The sequence below is a fragment of the Phragmites australis genome, chromosome 15 (assembly GCF_958298935.1).
Source record: "Phragmites australis chromosome 15, lpPhrAust1.1, whole genome shotgun sequence".
Lineage (NCBI taxonomy): Eukaryota > Viridiplantae > Streptophyta > Magnoliopsida > Poales > Poaceae > Phragmites > Phragmites australis.
The window spans coordinates 6,416,055-6,434,978 of NC_084935.1; the positions used below are offsets into that span (position 1 = coordinate 6,416,055).

The following is an 18,924-nucleotide window of genomic DNA, read 5'->3' on the forward strand; positions in this document are numbered from 1 at the left end:
ATTTGAAATTGAATAATTAAAATTCTACTACTCTATTGGATGTGCATGTTTGCAAATAGGACTGAACATGTTGCATTAAGCGCTGGCAAAATTTTGAGGAAAATCGAACATAATTACTAATTATTTAGAGGGCGTTTACAAGGCTAAATAGTACGAAATGATACAAATGTATATAAATGGAGCATTGCAAAGGAACTCACTTTTTCACTAAGTAACTTAGGGTTGAAAATAATTTTAGAAATTATTACACCATATGAGAGGAATATTAGTGAATTTTCTCAGATTTTTGAGAATTTATTCGAGGCCTGAAAATTTACTAGAATTTCTAAAAGTAGCCATTTTTGAGTTCTTTATTTTGAAACCTAGATGGGTATTGAGGTGAATCCTTTTAAAATGGATTCACCATGAATTATAGGACATACAGAAAAAGTTTTGTGAATTTTAGAGTACGACAATCTCACTGTTCAAATAGAGAAAGCAGAAAGAGAACAATTGAAACCGCTGAAAACACTGTTCATCTAAGTCATGCAAACCAATTTAACGTAATTCAGGCTACCACGTCAAACTCACGTGTAAAGACGGCGGGGTTCTGCTAGCGTGGTCACTTTGGTCACACCAATAAATATAGCGTGACTACGTTGGAGAGTCACATCAGACACTTTGGCGTGACAAAAAGAGTTAGTTCCTAAAAATTTAGATGCCCATATGCTGTTATTAAAATATTAGTTTAAAAACGCTAAAATAAAAAAAGAGTCTCCGGTTTAAGAAAGCGAGACGCAGGCACCCAACAGACTGAGGAAATGGAAATAGAAGCGGGAAAAATATCCCGCCTTGCCCTCCATTGGTGGGCGCCCTCTCTCGTCTTTAAGAAGGCGCCTTCCGCCACCACCCTACTCAGTTCTCACCCCACCATCGCACCACACAGCTCAGCGTCTTGAGCCGCACTAACCGAGTCGCAGATGGTTTCGCGGCCGCTAGTGGCTTAGCGAGAACAGGAAGTGTGCCACATGTTGAGTGAGCAGACGGTGGCTAGTGGCAGCAGTAGCAGCAGCAGCAGCCGCGGCGTCGAGCAGGAGAACACCGTTGAGGAGAGGCGGCAGACGCCGGAAGAGGAGCCGGAGTTCAGGGACATCCACCCGCTGAGCCCGCCGCCGAGCCAACCTCCGTCGTACCGCTGGGGCCGGGGGGAGTCGTGGGGGTCAGCGGCGGGAGGGAGCAGGCACACGTCGATCCGTTCCGTCGGGAGCGACACCGCCCCCAGCGAGCCCTTCCCAACTATGAGCAGGGAGTTCTTGGCCATGGTCGCCGCAGCAGCCAACGCCAACGCCGCCGCCGCAGCCGCCTCGGCCGCGAACGGGAGTGACGACGTCGACGCGATGGGGAGGATCGGGGAGGAGGAGCTGGAGGAGACGAACCCGCTGGCCATCGTGCCCGACAGCAACCCCATCCCGTCGCCGCGCCGGGGCTCGCCGACCCCGTCCGCGGCGGCCCGGGACATGGCGCCGGCCGGCGCCGGCCACGGTGGCGAAGGCGGTGTGTCGGTGGGGCAGGTGAAGAAGGAGGAGGTGGAGTCCAAGATCGCCGCGTGGCAGATCGCCGAGACGGCCAAGATCAACAACCGCTTCAAGCGCGAGGAGGTCGTCATCAACGGCTGGGAGGGCGACCAGGTCGAGAAGGCCAGCGCCTGGCTGAAGAAGTACGAGGTAATTAAACACTGATCAAAATTCAAATACAAACCAAAAATGCTTCCTTTACCTCACCCCCAATCCGACGACGCCATCTCCGACCGTGCTCTGAATTCTGATACATGTGCAGAGGAAGCTGGAGGAGAAGCGGGCCAAGGCGATGGAGAAGGCGCAGAACGAGGTGGCGAAGGCGCGGCGCAAGGGGGAGGAGAAGCGCGCGTCGGCAGAGGCCAAGCGAGGCACCAAGGTGGCGCGCGTGCTGGAGCTCGCCAAATTCATGAGGGCCGTCGGGAGGGCGCCCTCCACCAAGCGCTCCTTCTTCTGAAAAGTTGTCCTCTTCAGCTCTTCCAGTCTTCCTCCTCTGCCTGCTCGTTGCCGGTGCAGTTGTTTGTGGGACCGTTCAGAGATTCACTTCGCATGATCACAGTGATCAGTGCCGTGCTAGCTGTGTGGAACGCTTGTTTTAGTGTTGTATCCACATGTGAAGTGTTTGCTTTTCCTTGTGTTTGAAGTATTGCAAAGTTGATGGTGGCCATGACAGACAGGGAAGTACATAACATAAGATGGATGTGCTCTGCCTTTGAGTCTGAGGGCAAGAGCTGCCTGTATATTTTGTGGGATTTTGTCATGAAGGATTGTGTATGTCAATATAAGTTACTTACACTTGCGTAAATTTGTTTGCAAGCTCAATGTCAGAAGTAATAGCTTTATTGATTTCCGTTCTTTATTTGTTGGCAATTTTTATGATACATCCAAATAACCGTGGACCGTTCATTCTGTTAGGTCCTGATGGTCAGGATTAAAGAAGGTGGCATATTATCTCATACGAGGTAATATATCACTTCTGAAACTCACTGACGAGCTCCTCGGCATACCGCATGTTCTCCGAACTTACGCACCGAGTGCAGCTCGGATCGGGACGAACCCCGCGAGCCGCCGGCCGCGCGCGATCTCGAGCGGATCGAGGTGGGTCCCGGCCGAAGGGGCGCGCGGAAGGAGAGGAGAAGAGGGAAGGGGAAGGGATCGAGAAGCAGACCTGGCTGCGAGGTTGCGGCGCCGTTGCCGTCGCCGTTGCCGTCGTCGCGATCTTCGCCCTGCAGCTTGACGCTCGGCAACCAGCCACCGGCCCACCACGTCGATGATGAGCTCCTCAATGCGGCGAGACCTCGCTCCAGCGCCTCGCCCACGCGTGATTGCCGGTGCTCAGCCGCGCGAGTTGGTCCGATAGCGCCGCCCCCTGCGGCACGGTCACGATCCGGGTGTCCCCGCGGCCGTACCGCAGCATCCCGTCCCCGGGCCGCTGGAGGATGCCGCCGCCGAGGCGGTAACGAGCCCGGGGAACGCGTGGCTGCCGGTGCTCAAGTGCCTCCTGCGATGCGTGCCTCTTCGCCATCTCCTCCGTCGACGCGCCGTCCAGCCCCAGCTGCCAATCCCCGACTTCGTTCTGTGAGATCGGCAGGGAATCGGCAATAATAGAAAGAGGGAGCGACGTGGATCGAGGCCACCGAAATCGTTTCGATCTCCCCTGCCATGATTTGAGGAACGGATCGGGGAGATTGGGGAAATCGGGAGGCGGCGAGGGAAGGAAAAGATAGGAGGAGTGGAGGATCGGTAACCGGGAGTAGCCAGTTTAGTTTATTTTTTAATCGTTGCAGTATTTTCTCCCTTAAAAACGAAAGATTCAAATTAAATATTGGCTTAGACTATTCAGATCATACTAATTAAAATAGGTTGCTAATGAATTTTAGTTTACTTATAAAAATATTTAGAATTTTTAAACTACTCTTTGTACTCTAAATAAAATCAAACGATTGAACGAGAAAACTGAATAAATCCATCCGGCTATTTTCGCGGGACCAAGCCATCTAGCATAATAAAAGAATATTGACTGATATGGAATCGCTCTGTCCGCTCCAGTCTCGATGGTCCGCCAACCAAACACCATGTTTGCTGGATGGCTCTGGGGAACGGCTCGGTCCGGCCATCCAAGCACACACTTAGCCTCCGGGGTACGCAAAGGAGCCTTGTTTGTTTCCTTCACTGCTGTGAAGTTCCAATTCTCCCAGCACCTTGCCCTGCTCCCCTTAACCTTTATGTTAACCAATGTTTTGACAAAATTCCTGGAGGTCCTATGTGATGTGCATTTCTTTTTGAGGAAATACTAAAGAGTAATTTGGGACAAAAGTACATGTTGAACTCCATGAACTTTCTGTGCTCCCATCGCTGCATGTAAGATGTAACTGACCAGCTTCATTTGGAAGCTCATCGTAGTATGTGTTGTTCGATGAATTTATCCTGGCCAGTTCTGCTATAGAGCTAGAATTGTCAGTAGTGGTGTGATTATGTGAAACTGTTTCTGCCTAGTCAAATGCCACCTCAAACTCAGTCACATTAATACTGAGAGGAACAGAAACACATATACTATGTCTGAAAGTGCCTTTTGCAACCAGGAGAGGAGACCGATGATAGGTCTATGTCTTCGCGTTGCTAAATTGATAATTTCTGACCCACACTTCTAACTAGCATGATCATAGCTTAACAAAAGCAATTATACTGGTATAACTTTGCTAAACAATATCCCCAAACAGGAAAGTAACCTTCAAATGAATTAATTTTGATTTGGAGTGTAGTATAGTACAAAAGATGATCTTCGGTATCTTGGTTTGGCAACGTAGGCTTTAGAGTATGGACACAAGATTTTCCCTTTATTGTTTGACTCGGTTTAACACTTCAACTCAAAGTCAGCTTATTTTTTTTTTTAAAAAAACTCAAAGTTGGGTTCAGATTCCTCTGTGTATAGATGAGCAATTTCTTTTCGGGTTGTATAGTGTTAGCGAAAATGGAATGCGTGTGAATGTAATGCATAAACGTAGTGGGAACAAGGAACAACTGTGCGTAGCTTCATCGATAACAAAGCGGCAAAAGGTTATTTTCGACTCTATTGATACTCCGTACCTGAAAAAATATGCGTCTTCTGTGCCTTTTTGGAATGCACGGGGGTGAGCTGTCCCGGCACGGGCTAGGGACGAGGGAGAGGGAGCTCAGCGCGCAGAGCCGCGCGAGCACGGGCGTGATTGCATCCGCCGATTTCGTCTCCGACGGCGGCAAGCTTCGATTCGCGCCGCTTGAGGTCGTCCGGTCGATTCTAATAGGCAAGGCGTTCCTTCCACGCTGCCATTCCTTTTGGCGTCCGGGAGCCGTCCAAGAGCAGCATCCGGGCTGTTGGGTCGAATTGGGACAAAACGTGGTAAAAATTTAAAAATAGACAATATATACGAGCGTATTTATTGAAATAGATAATATATCGATATATTTATAATTTTAGTATACATATTCAGCACCTTATTTACAATTTTAGCATGTCGGCGTTAAAAGCAAGAATAGTTTTTCGGTAAATAAAGCGTCAAATACGGATACTAAAATCGTAAATATACCAACATATTATCTATTTTAATAAATACACTTATTTATATGTGTCTATTTTTAGTTTTTTCTCGTGGAAACGCAGAAAGGAGGGAGTCGAAGCAAGAGTAGAGCATAGTCGTTCGATCCTGCGAACGGCGGATTGGAGACCGACTGCACCGTGAGTAGTAAGGGCAAAGTCAGGATCCATGGATTCCTTGCACCTGGACGGTACAAGATGGCCACCGACCCCACTGTGGACCGTTCCTTGCGTTAAATGCTACATCTTGTGGGACGACCTCTCCAGGCCCATAGCCAGGACTAGCCCATGTGCGTACACGGATCGCTGCAGCCTGCAGCATCAAGCAAGCTCACATGTGAACAGAATGTCGCCTGTTCTTCTGTTTGCTTCAGGGCATTTGATTTTTTTGAAAAATTTATCATCTGACCTATAATTTATAAACTCGAAGAGTCTCATTTATCAGCCTCAGATAGAAATTATCGAGAGTTTTGTTTGCTTCTGTAACATGGCGTGTTCCGAGTTTTACCTGCCGTATCAGAGAGGTTTTCTTTACAACAAAAGAGTGTATCGGGGTCTCAGGGAGGTTAAGAAACTATGCAGTGAAGTTATGCCATACCTTGTCTGGATGCATTGCTGTCGTAACTCGGGCGACTTCACTGCCAATTGAAATGGTGCCGATATAAAGCCAGTCTGGTAACTGTTGTTTTCCTGTAATGCTCAGAGATTTAGGATGAGCGGTCAACAGTAAAAAGTACATCGACAAGCGTCGGGTCGTATAGACGACACGACAGCAGCCCAAAGGTACCCTGTTTAGGCATACTAGTATTTAGTAACATCGTTGCTGGCACCAAGACTTATTTATGTACAGAGAAAAACTGCGTGAGCTTGGAAGGAAACGATGATAGCTGCACAGAACACACCATCAAAGTAGTGCAGCAAGAATATATGTTCAGAAGCTTATTTTCTGTGGTGTAGAACGGTATGCGGTGAACCTATATAAGACTGTCAAGATGTTCTCCGCTGCTCCCTCCAGCAACTGTCTCCACAGACATATCATCTCCGTTGGCCAGAGGCTCGTTTGCGCCAGAAGCATTTGTCTCTGAAGGGTTTGGAGGATCAAACGCATCAGCCAAAGGCTCATCCACTGCATGAGCATGTGTCCCTGAAGGGTTTGTCAGATCAGCCACATCAAACAAAGGCTCGTCGAGGGCAGAAGCATATGGCTCTGATGGTGTGGTCAGGTCAGCAACATCAACTAAAGGTTTGTCCGCAGCAGTAGCATCATCATCTGAAGATGAGAATGTACTAAACAATTGAGCTGAACCAATGCTGGCCTCATTGTCAATGTCCTCCAGATCAGAAATTTGCGCTTCAGAATCAGATGATTCGCCAAGCAACACTTCAAGAGATGGGCTGCTCTTACTTGTTCTCTTCGCTGTGGAGGTCATGCCCAACATGTCATCCTTGTACTCATAAAACAAGTCACAAACCTTTTGCAGCTCTTCCCCAGCAGTTGGAGTCGCAATGGAACAAACTCCAATTGCAAGAAGATCTTCCACATACTTTCCTGATGTGGTATTCACTGAAACAACAGGTTCTTTGGCAGGTGCACCACTAAACGACTCCATACTGCTCCAATTTGACAAGGAATATTCCGCATTCAGTTTCGAGAAGCTCTCATCTAGGCTCCAGTCCAAGCTGCCGTTCTCAATCCATTTTTTCTTGGATTTTATAGCACTACACTGACTAAATATAGAGTCCATCCCAACAGAAAGCTTAAAGCTGTTCTCTGTATTCTCCAGGCCACAGTCCTTATCTGACATAGTTTCTATTGTACTGATATTGTGCCCATTAGCAGCATTGCAAGGAGCTTTATAGCTTGATCCTTCAAAGTTTGCCCCAATGGGTACACTACAAAATAGTTTTCTGTCATCCGCATCAACCTCAAGAGCATTCTTCACTAGCATTTGACTGATATTTTTCGAGTTTTTACCAGCTCCAGCCAATGTTCTCTCAAAGGGCAGTTTCTCAACACCATCATTACTGCAGCATACCTCAGAAGTACCATTCTTACAAGAGCTAGCATTTCTTGCTGCAAGATACTCTGCTAAGGATACAGCAGGTCTATTTTCATTCACCTGAGCTTCATTATCAACTGCTTCAAAAACTGTAGGAGGCTGAGGAGGATCCAAAGGTCCAGTGCTTGCGACAAATGGCATTGTGTCAAAATTAGGACCATTTTTCAGTTCATTTACCCAACTTCCATCATCAATAGATTCCTCAACTGAATGAGACTGTGAAGGAACATCCAATGATTCTGTGCTTGCAGCAAATGCCACCTTGTCTGAATTGAGATCATTGTTCAGTTCATTTACCTCAACCTTGTCATCCAACATTGCCTTTGAAAGAGAAGTATGTGGAGCTGCATCAATTTCCTGATAAGATAGGAAGGTACTGACCAAATTTGCAATGCCAGATGCACCCGGAAATTGGTCAGCTGAACCATCTTTAATGGATATCTCATCAATTTTTTCAGGACAAAGAGAACAACTCGAGGAATCACTTAAATTACTGGCAGTGCAAACAACAGACTTTAAAGATGGCGTTCCTTTGGTGGAAGTGGACAATGCCTCCAATGCGGAAGCTAATGCACCATTGATAGACACAGGTTTTTTGCTTTTGGAGCTGTCAACGGCACTTTTGCTCGGAGTATCATCATATTGTGTGTGACCATCATCATGATCACCAACTTCTGCTTCTTTCTCTTCCTCCACTTCGTCATCATCATCATCTGGGAATTCAGGAACCTTGACAACTAAACCTGGGGAAGTCTTACGTTCTTTTTCAGAAGATAGAGCATATTCAACTGGTGAGAAAGGCCCATCGTGAAGCTTTTCACCAGTTAACACGCGTTGAGAAATAAAATCAGGGACCTTCACAAGCAGTCTTTGCACCATGTTAGGCCCACGGAAGTTAACTTGATTTTCATTGGTTACATTATAACCACAAGAATCTTCAGAAGAAAAATATGGCGCCCTGAGAGCTAAACCTGGCTTCTTGTCAGTTATAGAAGCAGGAGTTGTAGCATTACCATCATTATGTGCTTTCTCTTGTGAGTTAGTCATATCAGACAGATCATCTGGTGCTGATATCCTTGCAGAAGAACCTTGTAAAGACTGAATCTCCACAGAGAATGAATCAAACTGTTGCTCCAGTCGCTGAAGCCTTGCCTCAATGCTGCCGAGGGGCTTTATCATGCTGTCCTCAAACCTAGAGCAATATAATTCCATCTTCTCTACCTTAGAGAGCAGAGTATCCAGCTTTCTCTCAATATGAGTGTAAGGAGTAAAATTATCACTCAAGAGGGGATTAGCAAGCTGATCTATATTTGATAGTCGTTGGTCCTTCATTGGTGGCACTTGTTTACTTTCTGTTGTCTGTACAGGCAAAGGAAGGGACTTGGGATCCTTTAACTGGAATCCACATTGGTTGCTTTTTTCATTAGATACTGTCCCTCTGTCTGTAGGACTTATTTCGCTTTCGATCCCTGCTGGCTTATTTTTTGAATTGTCTCTGATACATGTACCTGCTTCCTGTGCAATCTTTTCATATGGGCTGTTCTCTTTTATTGCACAATCTTGGGTAAGTTGAGTCCTTGATCCATGAGAAAAATATCCATCATCAATTTTACGGTTCCTTGATTTTGGCATTTGCATAAGGCCAGGAACAAGCATGGCCAACAAAGAACTACCTCCCAAGTTTCCAGGACCTTTTACTGAATTATCATTTGTGGACTCAACAGGATCAGCAAATATGTAGATCTCCTCAATGTGCACTGAAGTTTTTGATTGAAGTGACAGAAGACGGATAGTAAGAGATACACATGGGCTCACATCAGTCATTTCAGCAGTTGCTTCATAGTGTGCCTATATTACACGTGACAAAACAAAAGTATAAAAATATGTCTTTATTACTTTAAAAGACTAGCGGGTTGCAACTTGTAAGTCCGTCTGCCTCTTCACTTGCACCTCTAAAAAATACCGCTAATAAAAAGACCATAAATCCTGGAAAAGAACTTTATAAAAACCCTCCTAACAAAAAAATACTCAATCTTTTCTAATAAACTTATACAATAACTGATAGTTATCTATTGTAATCCCTAACAACAAAATCCCTTGCAGTTCCTATCTCTTATTCCCAATGTTTCCTCCTCTCATGACAGATATGTACATAAAATTCCATATCTCTCAATTCGACGTATCTACAATGTGCATATAATCAATTTGTTTACACGCTGTTGGGACTTGGAATGATTCTACATGCAGGTAAGAAGCTATGATCAGTTGATCACAGTCGAAACCATTTCCATCAGAAAGTTTTGGTAACAATGAGTATCAACCAAAGTTTGGTGTGAAGAATAAAAAAGGGAATTACCAGTGTATTTTCTTGGCAGGTTCCAATTGCATGCCTTTCTTGAGATTCTGATATGTTGTTTCCCACAGAATACTCTGGGATTTTGACATCAACCCAGCTGTCTTCATCACTGCTACTGCTTACGCTTTTCGTCTCATTATCACGCTTTTCACTAGTTGAAGCACTGCTACTCCATTGGGCCATACTTTCTTCACCTGAGGGCTGAGGTTCTTTAACGGCAAGTCCACAACGTACAGTGCATAGATAATCCTTGCTGGTACCCTTTGTGTCGGTAGATTGGTATATTTCATAAATCCGAGCTGTGCTCCGCACATAGACCCTATGAATCTCGTACTTTCTCCTGAAACTAACTGAATAACATCCTTGAATCAGACTTGTGCGTAACAAAACGGAAACTGACATGAAATTTGACCGTGACACTATGACAGGTACTATAGTGTTTATAGAATGAAATGCAAACCAACTCAAAATGTAGGCACTGCTAAAAGGCTTCCATGGAAACACACCCGTTCAATACAAGATGGCAAAATTAAAATATGCTCACAACATCAGTCATGACAATACTGGTGTAGAAAACAGGAATTTCACTATGATCAATTTTAGATGGGTAATTCTGGTGCAACAGCTTTACGTTGGTACCAGGCTTCTGGAAATGCCAAGCTAAATCTGTTTTAAAAAAGTAGCCAATATAATTTACAAAGTACTGTAGTATCAAAACTACCAATAACTGTTGCTATAATCATGGGAAGGTTAAGAAGACCACAACCAACCTCCAGTAGGAAATCAAATACACTATACATCGCACACCGATCAGACATCCATTTCTAGCACTGACATACGAACAATGGTTGGGTATCTTCAACATCTCATTATAATTATTAGTCCAAATAGTGGCTCAGGTTAACAAGGGCGCTCCAAGCATTCACATGATACTTCCGGCCAACAGGAATCGAAGCACTAGAAATCGAGAACCCAAACAGCGATGGCCAGTTTGCTTAACTCGTACTAGGCTACTAGGGTTTATCTGCTCAGATGCTGTCCAACGCAACACAGCAATTCCCAACAACGCGCGCATCTGCATCCGATCAGTGACCCTACTAACCCCCACACGGTAACTCGCAACACAAACCTCGCAAAATTTTGACTAGGCTCGTACAACTAATGGAGGACTCACCAGTGACCTCGCAGGAAGGGGCATCGCCGTCCCCGTTGGGAGGCGGGCGAGAGAGCACGACGCCCGCGGGGGACGCCTCGGCGTCGTCGTCCGAGGTCTCAAACGAGACGGCGTCCTCCAAGGCCCCGCCGCCGGCCGGGGCCCACGTGCTGGCCGCCGTCCAGGGCCGGACGGGCTTCTCCGACGCCGCCATCGCTCGCTTCCACGCTTCCGGAGGGGTTGAATCGGCAACGGCGGTATCGTGCCGGTGCTTCGCCGCTCGGCGTTCGACTCGGTTGCTTCCGGATTCCGTCGAGCGATCTCTATACGCGAATCTGGTGGGGGCTGTGGATCTCGTCTCGTGGGCCCTTATCGGGCGTGTACTGGGGTGATGTCAGCACGTTGGGTGATGCGGAGGGAAGCGGGGAGAGAGAAATATCGTCTAGTCATTTTTTTTCATCCAAGTTATTATATAAATGGTTATCGGTGTACGGCGTCGATCAGCCAGTAAGAATTCAGAGTGTCTCTGGTCGATCCAGCAGACCGGCAATTCGAGTAGCTTCCAGCCAAGACCAAATCAATCACACCCATAGTTTTGTTGCAGTAGAAAGAGAGAGAGATGCAACTCATACATGCTTTATGTATCTGGCTAGTACCCCCCAACATGTTTTCGAATGAAGTATGTTTGGTGTTAGTGGGGTTGCGTAACAGTGAGACTTTGCACGTATTGGGAGCTTTTTTTACTCTGTTGTCACCTTTTGCTGTCAAGGAGTGGCCAACCTGTGATCATCCAAGGATTAGGCTTCTTTGGTCTGTGCACATCACAAATTCTACCCCTTGTAAGTACTGTCTCCAGTGATCTACAGCCATCAAAATTGTCATGCTTTCCTTCTCATAGGTGGATAAGGTCTGGTTCCTTGGTCATAAGGCCTTGCTAAAAAATGCTAATAGATGACCATCTTGCACGAGTACTGCACCTATCCCTTTGTTAGAGACATCTGTTTCTATATTGAAAGTTTTGGTGAAATGTGACGAGGCAAGAACGGGGCAGTGACCAAGGCCTCCTTCAAGGTGAAATGCTATCTCCTGGCTATAGGTCCATGCAATGTGGGCATGTTTCTTCCGCAGTTTAGTCAATGGCCAAGAAATGACTCCAAACTTCTTACAAACTTTCTGTAATATTCTGCTAACCTCAAGAATCCCCTCACATCCTTAACATTTCTAGGAGTTGGCCAAGCTAACACTGCTTGAATGTTCTTATGATTTGTACTGCCCCCTTGGCACTAATGGTATGGCCTAAATAAGTAAGACTCTTTCTAGCAAAGAAACACTTGGTCTTTTAATCTTCAGCTGATGCAATGCTAGCAATTGAAAATCTTGCCTCAAAACAGCAATGTATTTCTATGGTAGGGATATATACTAATATGTCATCAACGAATACTAAGACTCCTTTGCGCGGAAGAGGTGCTAGGATCCTGTTCATGTTACCTTGAAAAGTGGCAAGAGGCCTAGTTAGTCCATAAGCTATAACTTTGAATTCATAATACTTATGATAGGATTTAAATGCAGTTTTCAACTAATCCTCATGCTTCAATCTAAACTAATGATATCCAGCCCTCATGTCCAAGCAAGTGAATATTTGTGCCCCAGCTAATTCATCCAAAAGCTCATCAATTATGGGCAAAGGGAAACGGTTCTTCACTGTACTATCATTTAGGCCTTGTTTGGGTATCGTAGTTTTTGGAAACCATGGTATTGAGAACTTGTAGTGTTAGAAACTAGATGCACCCAAAACCATAGCATTTTGAAACTAGAGTTTTCTTAGATTATACAAAAACCATGAGGTGTTTGGCTAGTTATAGTATTAGACGGCAATATTTTGATTTTTAAAAAGTGGCCGTTAGAATATTCTTGCAAGAAAGGCATGGACGCGTATATGGCCTATCAGCTACCATGTTTCATTTAAATAGTGACTACTTTATCTCTATAGGTACTAATAATTTAATGATATAGGTAATCAGACGTTGTCCTCCCAGATTGGATCTTTCATGTTTCATCGGATCTTCAAACCTCTTCGTGAATACTAGTTTTGTGCCATATCTACATCCAAACTAATCACTACTATATCTTCATATCTATGTATATAAGATAGTCCATGGTGACTACGTCCATATGAGTATAGGTCCAAACTTCCAAACCCCTGCAGTTCATCGATCATCATGATGTGAGGAAATTTCTTCAAGCAAAAGCAAAGAGACGATGAATTAGCTCTCATCACTGACTATACTCTATGCGGTTGAAGAACAGGTAGCTATATTCATATATGCTATCTCAAAGAATGCAAGCAATCGAGATCTGCAATGGTGCTTCCAATATAGCAGAGAGACAATAAGTAGACATTTTGGGGTAGTATTAAAAGCAACGATCTGGTTAATATGAAGCGTGATAAAATTGCCACGGGTGAATATTCCCCTCAAAATTTCAAGTAACTCAAAGTTTATGCCACACTTTATGGTACTACCGGTGACATTCATATATTATGGTAAATCTATTAATGGTCTACACTTTCAAATTTTAACTAGAGTTATATTATGCATGACTGCATTGGGGCAATAGATGGAACACATGTTCCAATTTCCATAGCTCCACGTCTGCAAGATCCTTACCGAAACAAAAAAAGAGACATTGTCGCAAAATGTTATGGTTGCATGTAATTTTGATAATCAATTGTACATGTCAGTGCAGGGTGGGAAGCCTCAGCTTCAGATGCAAGAGTGTTGCAAGATGTACTGCATAATAGTTTTTATGTGCATGAAGGAAAGTATTATTTAGTTGATGCAGGATATTCCAATACACCAAACTTCATTGCAATGCACTGCAATGTAAGGTACCATCTGCACGAGCAAGGTAGAAGCAATCAAAGGTCACAGACTCCACAAGAACTATTCAATCTGAGGCATGCACAGCTCCACAATCATAATGATGAGCGTATTATTGGTGTTCTGAAGATGCATTTTCAAATACTAAAGTGTGCTTCACATTATCCTATTGACTCACAAATAGACATTGTGTTAGCTTGTTGCGCACTTCATAATTTCATACGGACCAATGAGCGAAGCGAGCAGTAGATTGAACAATATGGCTTGTCTATTGATGAAAAGGAAATAGTAGATGTACCTAGCAGAGATACACAATATAAAAATGATGTGTGTTCTCTTAACCAATGAAGAGCTTTGGGCAGTGCAAAGAGGGACAAAATAGCTGATGACATGTGGAGAGACTACAATGCTTATCTACAACGCAACAGAAGAATGATGCATGAATTTGTACTTATTTTTCAACAAAACAAAAGCTATATAATTAGTTTCCATTGTTTAACAAATGTGTTCTTTCTGAATAGAAATCATTTGTGAGAGAAATACAATAACAGGAAATAACGGATTTAAACAAATATCGAGATGATGGTACTTACAAATACAAGTAAACAGATGAGAAAGATCCACTAACACAATGCAAACAAATGAATAAGAGCCAAATGGTTTTGCAATACCGACTTGACTAATTCATTTAAGCAAATTTCACCTAAAATTCAACGTAGGAAATAACTTCATTGAAGAACTCCACAAGATTATGATAACCATTCAGTGTCATGAATACCTCCTGGTTCACTTTATCTTTATTGAGATAGTTGATTGTCTTCATCAAGTCAGGTGCTGACAGCATATCCAACTCTTATAGTTGTGTTACACACCTGGTGATAGAGTAAGGATCGTTGTTATGATCATTATTTGTAGTCTACGCTAATTTAACTTGCATGTAGCTCTTAATTTTGCTTGGACTTAAGTTCCTTATAGCTCTCAAGCTCCTCTTTCCTCAAGGCTACCATATTCTCAGGCACAATATCCTTGTTTTTCCTTGGTCTATTTTTCTCAGGACCTTTCTCAGTTGATCTAGCACATTCATTCCTTCCACTTGGTGTCGAGTTTTCAAGTGTGTGCTCCTCCTAATTAGTACTAGGAATTTGTCTATTTTTTGGAACATCTATAGGGCCACCATGTGTTGGATCAGCAGCATCAGTGTTCATCCCGTCCTCATATCCAAGATCAAAATTAAATTTCTAGGTGATTATGTTCCAAAATCTATACCAAAATCATGACGACTATCTTCCTGTGAGGATAAGGTTATGTTGCCTTTCTCTAAATGCCAATCTGTTGTCCTTCTGCAACACTTCACTTCTGCTACCTTGCTTGCAAATATAGAAGTTATAAACACATCATAAACATGCTATATATCCTAGTAGTTGCCAGGGTTCATCATACATACCATCATATATGTCATATAAATCATCAGAGTATGGGAATTGTCTATCTCTCCACTTATGTTGATCTTCAAACAACTCTTTCCACTTCTCACCAATGGTCGTTGCCATTCTTATTTCGGGGTCCCAACCAAATCCGCTCTTGGACACAATTGATTTCACAATATTATGATCTTTCTTGAGTCTTTGCTCCCTGTCCTTGAGTTGTGACATAGTTTTCTTAGATGCAGGGTATTTGTTATTCAAGCGTGTGGCCATGCAATTCCAATCTTCTTTAGTCCACCCATTCTACCCATGGTATCTTGTAGAGAGATGAAATTCCTTCATCACGGATACACGAAAATTGGTTTGTGCATCACTCTAATGTGCTCTTGGTTGTCCTTTCCCCCCGCAATCCACATGTCATTTATGAACAAACACTTCATGAAACCAACAACAAGTATGTCATTGTACATAGAGAACCTACATGAACACACAATTATGAGTAATTGCTTTGTTAACATTAACAACGACCATTCTTTATCTTATAGTATACTAAAATTAGGGAAAGATCTGTTTTGACCCAATACATAGCCACCAGGCCCATCCACCCATACCCCATCCCTTCAGTTTCTTCCCCAAATGAGCCACCTCGGTGCGATGCCGTTGGAGTAGCCCTGCACCAGTCCATGCCTAGTTGGAGGATCATAATCCCATGTCAGTACATTGGAAGCTCAAGCCCATATCATTTGTTCATCGAGGATAGTGGGTGACTTTGCAAGGGGTGTCAGTCAAGGAGCATGAACTTGGAATGACCTTAGCTGGGGAGTTGCACAGTTTGATCAATAGGGGGGCTATTTCTAGGGTCATCCATTTGTGGAGTATAGAAGGGGGATAATAATTTGAGAATTTGCCATAACCAATTGAGCAATTGATGTTAGAGTTTGAGGACATGTTCTCAGAGTCACAGATGTAGTGTGGCCTTTTTTTCACATGCATACTCCTTTTTCATCCCATCTCCGGATCCATCGTCGAACCAAAAATTCCCCAATCGTGTTGGCATCTTCTCTCGTTCCACTGTGCTTCCATGGCAACAATAGATGGAAAAGATGGGATAAAAGGGAATGGGTATGTTCTCCTTCTAGATCTTTTCTTACTGCCATTTGGTTGTTTTTTGTTTGGTAGCTCCTGCCAGAGTCGGCATCGCTAGTCACCGCACCGACCACTGTTGTCCCATGCGGACCTTGGCTCCATGGAAATGGGGAGTAGGACCTCAATCTCTATTCCTGTAAGCCCCTTCTTGGGGAAGAGATACACACTACATCTCACACACCTAGCAGGAGTTGTGTCTATGCGCCATTATCATGATTATGATCGAGAAGGTCACAAAGAAGAATTTCTTCAAGGAAATGAAGCATGAGCCTTATAGGGTAAGGTTGATGGGCTCAAAATCATCTTCATCTATGCCACATTTTCCTCCAAGGTCAGCTCCTAGCACATCACAAAGGGCAACATCGAGGCGTGCATCTTTCTCGCATGACTCTCCATCCTTTATCAAGAGTGCTCTCAAAGCTATACTCAATGTTTACACTCACAATGTTGTGAAGATAAAGAAACACAATGACAAGATCAATTTGAGGTTGAGAAAGATTGAGGAGAGGCAAAAGGCTATTCATACACATTTGAGTATTGAACCTCCATGCTCTCCGATTGCCTCCGAAGAAGAAGTAAGCAAGCTCGAAGCTTTTAAGAATCTATGGACTTGATATGATGAGGCTCAAACTGCTGCAGAGGGTGCGAGAACATCTCATGCTCAAGAGGTTTATGAGGAACAAACCGAGGAAGAGACTTTAGGTGGTGCCGAGGAAAGCTCCCAAGATGATGATGATGGTAGCAGCAATGGAGATGGAAATGGAGATGAGGACTATGAAGAGGGTAGCGACTAGATCTTTATCTTTGCTTCTCTTTCCTTTTTTGTGCTTGATGCTAAAGGGGGAGGGAGAATGCCTTTATCTTCCTATTGTCTATTCTCTACCTGAATCTTGAGTAACAAAATTAACCCAAAGTATCCGGGTTCTGAGCAATATCTTGTCTCCTTTATCTGTTAAAATGTTTATCATTCCGTTGGACATGTAAGACTTATTGTAATAATGTGTGATAAACTATGTTGTGGTGTGATAGTTGTCGATCTTTAAATTTGTAAGACTTTATCTATGGTAGTGTGAAATCTTTATAACATTCTATGGTGTAATGTTTTGTTTCTCCCTTTCTTTTATTATGTGATATACCATGTCAAATGCATCACGGATTATCATATTCACTCACACTCTTTGCACCTCCACGGATGCTAAGATATAGTGGTAGCCCTCAATAAAAGAATTCTTTTAAATACATGTATTTAATATTAAGTTCAAATTTATCTAATGCACATATTTAGGGGGAGCTCACATATATCTTAAATTCAAAAAATCTTTAATTCAATTATCTTTTGTAAGCTTTAATCATGTTATCATCAATCACCAAAAGGGGAAGATTAAAAGTGCATCTAGACCTCTATGTGGGTCTTGGATAATTAATGGTGAATGATTAAGGGACTAATGAGTTTATTAAAGTTATGAATAGGTTTTAGTCACATCAAAGAAGTTAAATAATGTTGGCATCCCTCAAAAGAAAAAGAGATATGTCATGTAGTCACTCAGTAGATTCAAATTGATTTTATTTTCGACTTTGAGTATAGGTATGTTGTACTATCAAGAGGAATGCGTATAGATAGACTTGAAGATATCTCAGTGCTCAAAGTATCCATTTAGACCAAAAAAGAGAGACACAAATCACCCCACAAACACCGGGAAGTTCTAAGTCTTAGTCTGTACTCAGAGTCTCCGGACTGACCTGGATACTCCGGATTACCCGGAGTCTCCGGGTCGACTTGGATACTCCGGGATCTGTCAGTCGTCCAGACCCTCTGTATTGGGTTCCGGATATGGCTCTCGGTTACATGTTAAAGTGCCAACTCGAAGTCTCTAGGTTAAACCCGGATACTCTGAGTCAGTAAAAAAAAAATACTATAACGACTAATTTTTTTGGGAAGGGTATAAATACCCCTCCCCATCACCATTTAAGTGCTGCTATTGCTGAACCAACTCGAGACAAATATATCCATAGCCATTCAATAGCCCTCTTAACTCCTCTAGTGCATTAAATCTTGCAATATTTTGAGTTGTGTTGGGAAAGTGAGATTGAGTACTAGTGAGCATAAATTCATCTTTTGAGCACTTGAGTTCGTCATCAAGCCATCGATTCGAGTTTGCTACTCTTAGAGCTTGGAGCTCCTAGATGGCTAGGCATCACCTGAAGAGCACCAAAGCTTGTGGAGTGTCCTAGAAAGTTTTTAAAGGTCATTCTCGCCTCCGTAAGGAAAGAGGAAGCTTTGAGTAAGTCAAAGCTTGATCTTCGTAGTTGCTTGGTGAGGATAAGAGTTGAAAGAGACCCGACTCTCGTGGGTATCTCAATGGAGACGTATGATCATTTGATCCAAACTTCAGGAAATAAATTCTTATCTTCTTTACTTTCTTGCATTCTTTCTTGTTCTAATTGATCTTTTGGGAAAGTTATCCGATCTATATGTTTGTGAGTTTGTAGCTGCAGGTGATTGGTGAAATTGTCCTTAAGCTTCCTTTGAAACCTATGGTAATCCTTAGATTCAATTAGACTTGCTTAGGTGTTCTTAGTTAGCTATTTCCTGTTCCATCCGGACTGTCCGGGTTAAGCTTGGAACCTCTGAACCCCGGAGTCCTCGGATTCTGTAATCCGCTGTGAAGTTTTAATTTTCAAGAAATACCTATTCACCCTCCTCTAGGTGACATCACGTACATTCATTTAGCCCCTTCAATTCCACTGACAATGGCAATAGAAATAGCCATCAAAGCGC

At 43.4% G+C, this 18,924-nt stretch overlaps 1 protein-coding gene and 1 pseudogene across 1 annotated transcript; one reads left to right on the plus strand and one right to left on the minus strand.

Annotated features, from left to right (window-relative positions):
• The first annotated feature begins 833 nt into the window (after positions 1-833).
• LOC133892673 (remorin 4.1-like) lies at positions 834-2,358 on the plus strand (annotated as a pseudogene).
• Positions 2,359-5,781: 3,423 nt separating this feature from the next.
• LOC133892420 (uncharacterized) lies at positions 5,782-11,080 on the minus strand. Its single transcript, XM_062333179.1, has 3 exons — positions 10,718-11,080; positions 9,544-9,893; positions 5,782-9,035 (listed from the first exon to the last, which is right to left on the minus strand). The coding sequence occupies exons 1-3, from the start codon at positions 10,908-10,910 to the stop codon at positions 6,102-6,104; spliced, it is 3,477 nt and encodes a 1,158-aa protein (XP_062189163.1). The 5' UTR covers positions 10,911-11,080; the 3' UTR covers positions 5,782-6,101.
• Positions 11,081-18,924: the final 7,844 nt, after the last annotated feature.

What these genes read in the sequence shown, in the direction of transcription:
- LOC133892420 (XM_062333179.1), bottom strand. Translation starts at nt 10,910, where the DNA reads ATGGCGGCGTCGGAGAAGCCCGTCCGGCCCTGGACGGCGGCCAGCACG. An exon ending in CCCTTCCTGCGAGGTCACTG is followed by an intron (nt 9,894 to 10,717) that starts GTGAGTCCTCCA and finishes GATGTTATTCAG; the next exon opens with TTAGTTTCAGGAGAAAGTAC. An exon ending in CCTGCCAAGAAAATACACTG is followed by an intron (nt 9,036 to 9,543) that starts GTAATTCCCTTT and finishes CGTGTAATATAG; the next exon opens with GCACACTATGAAGCAACTGC.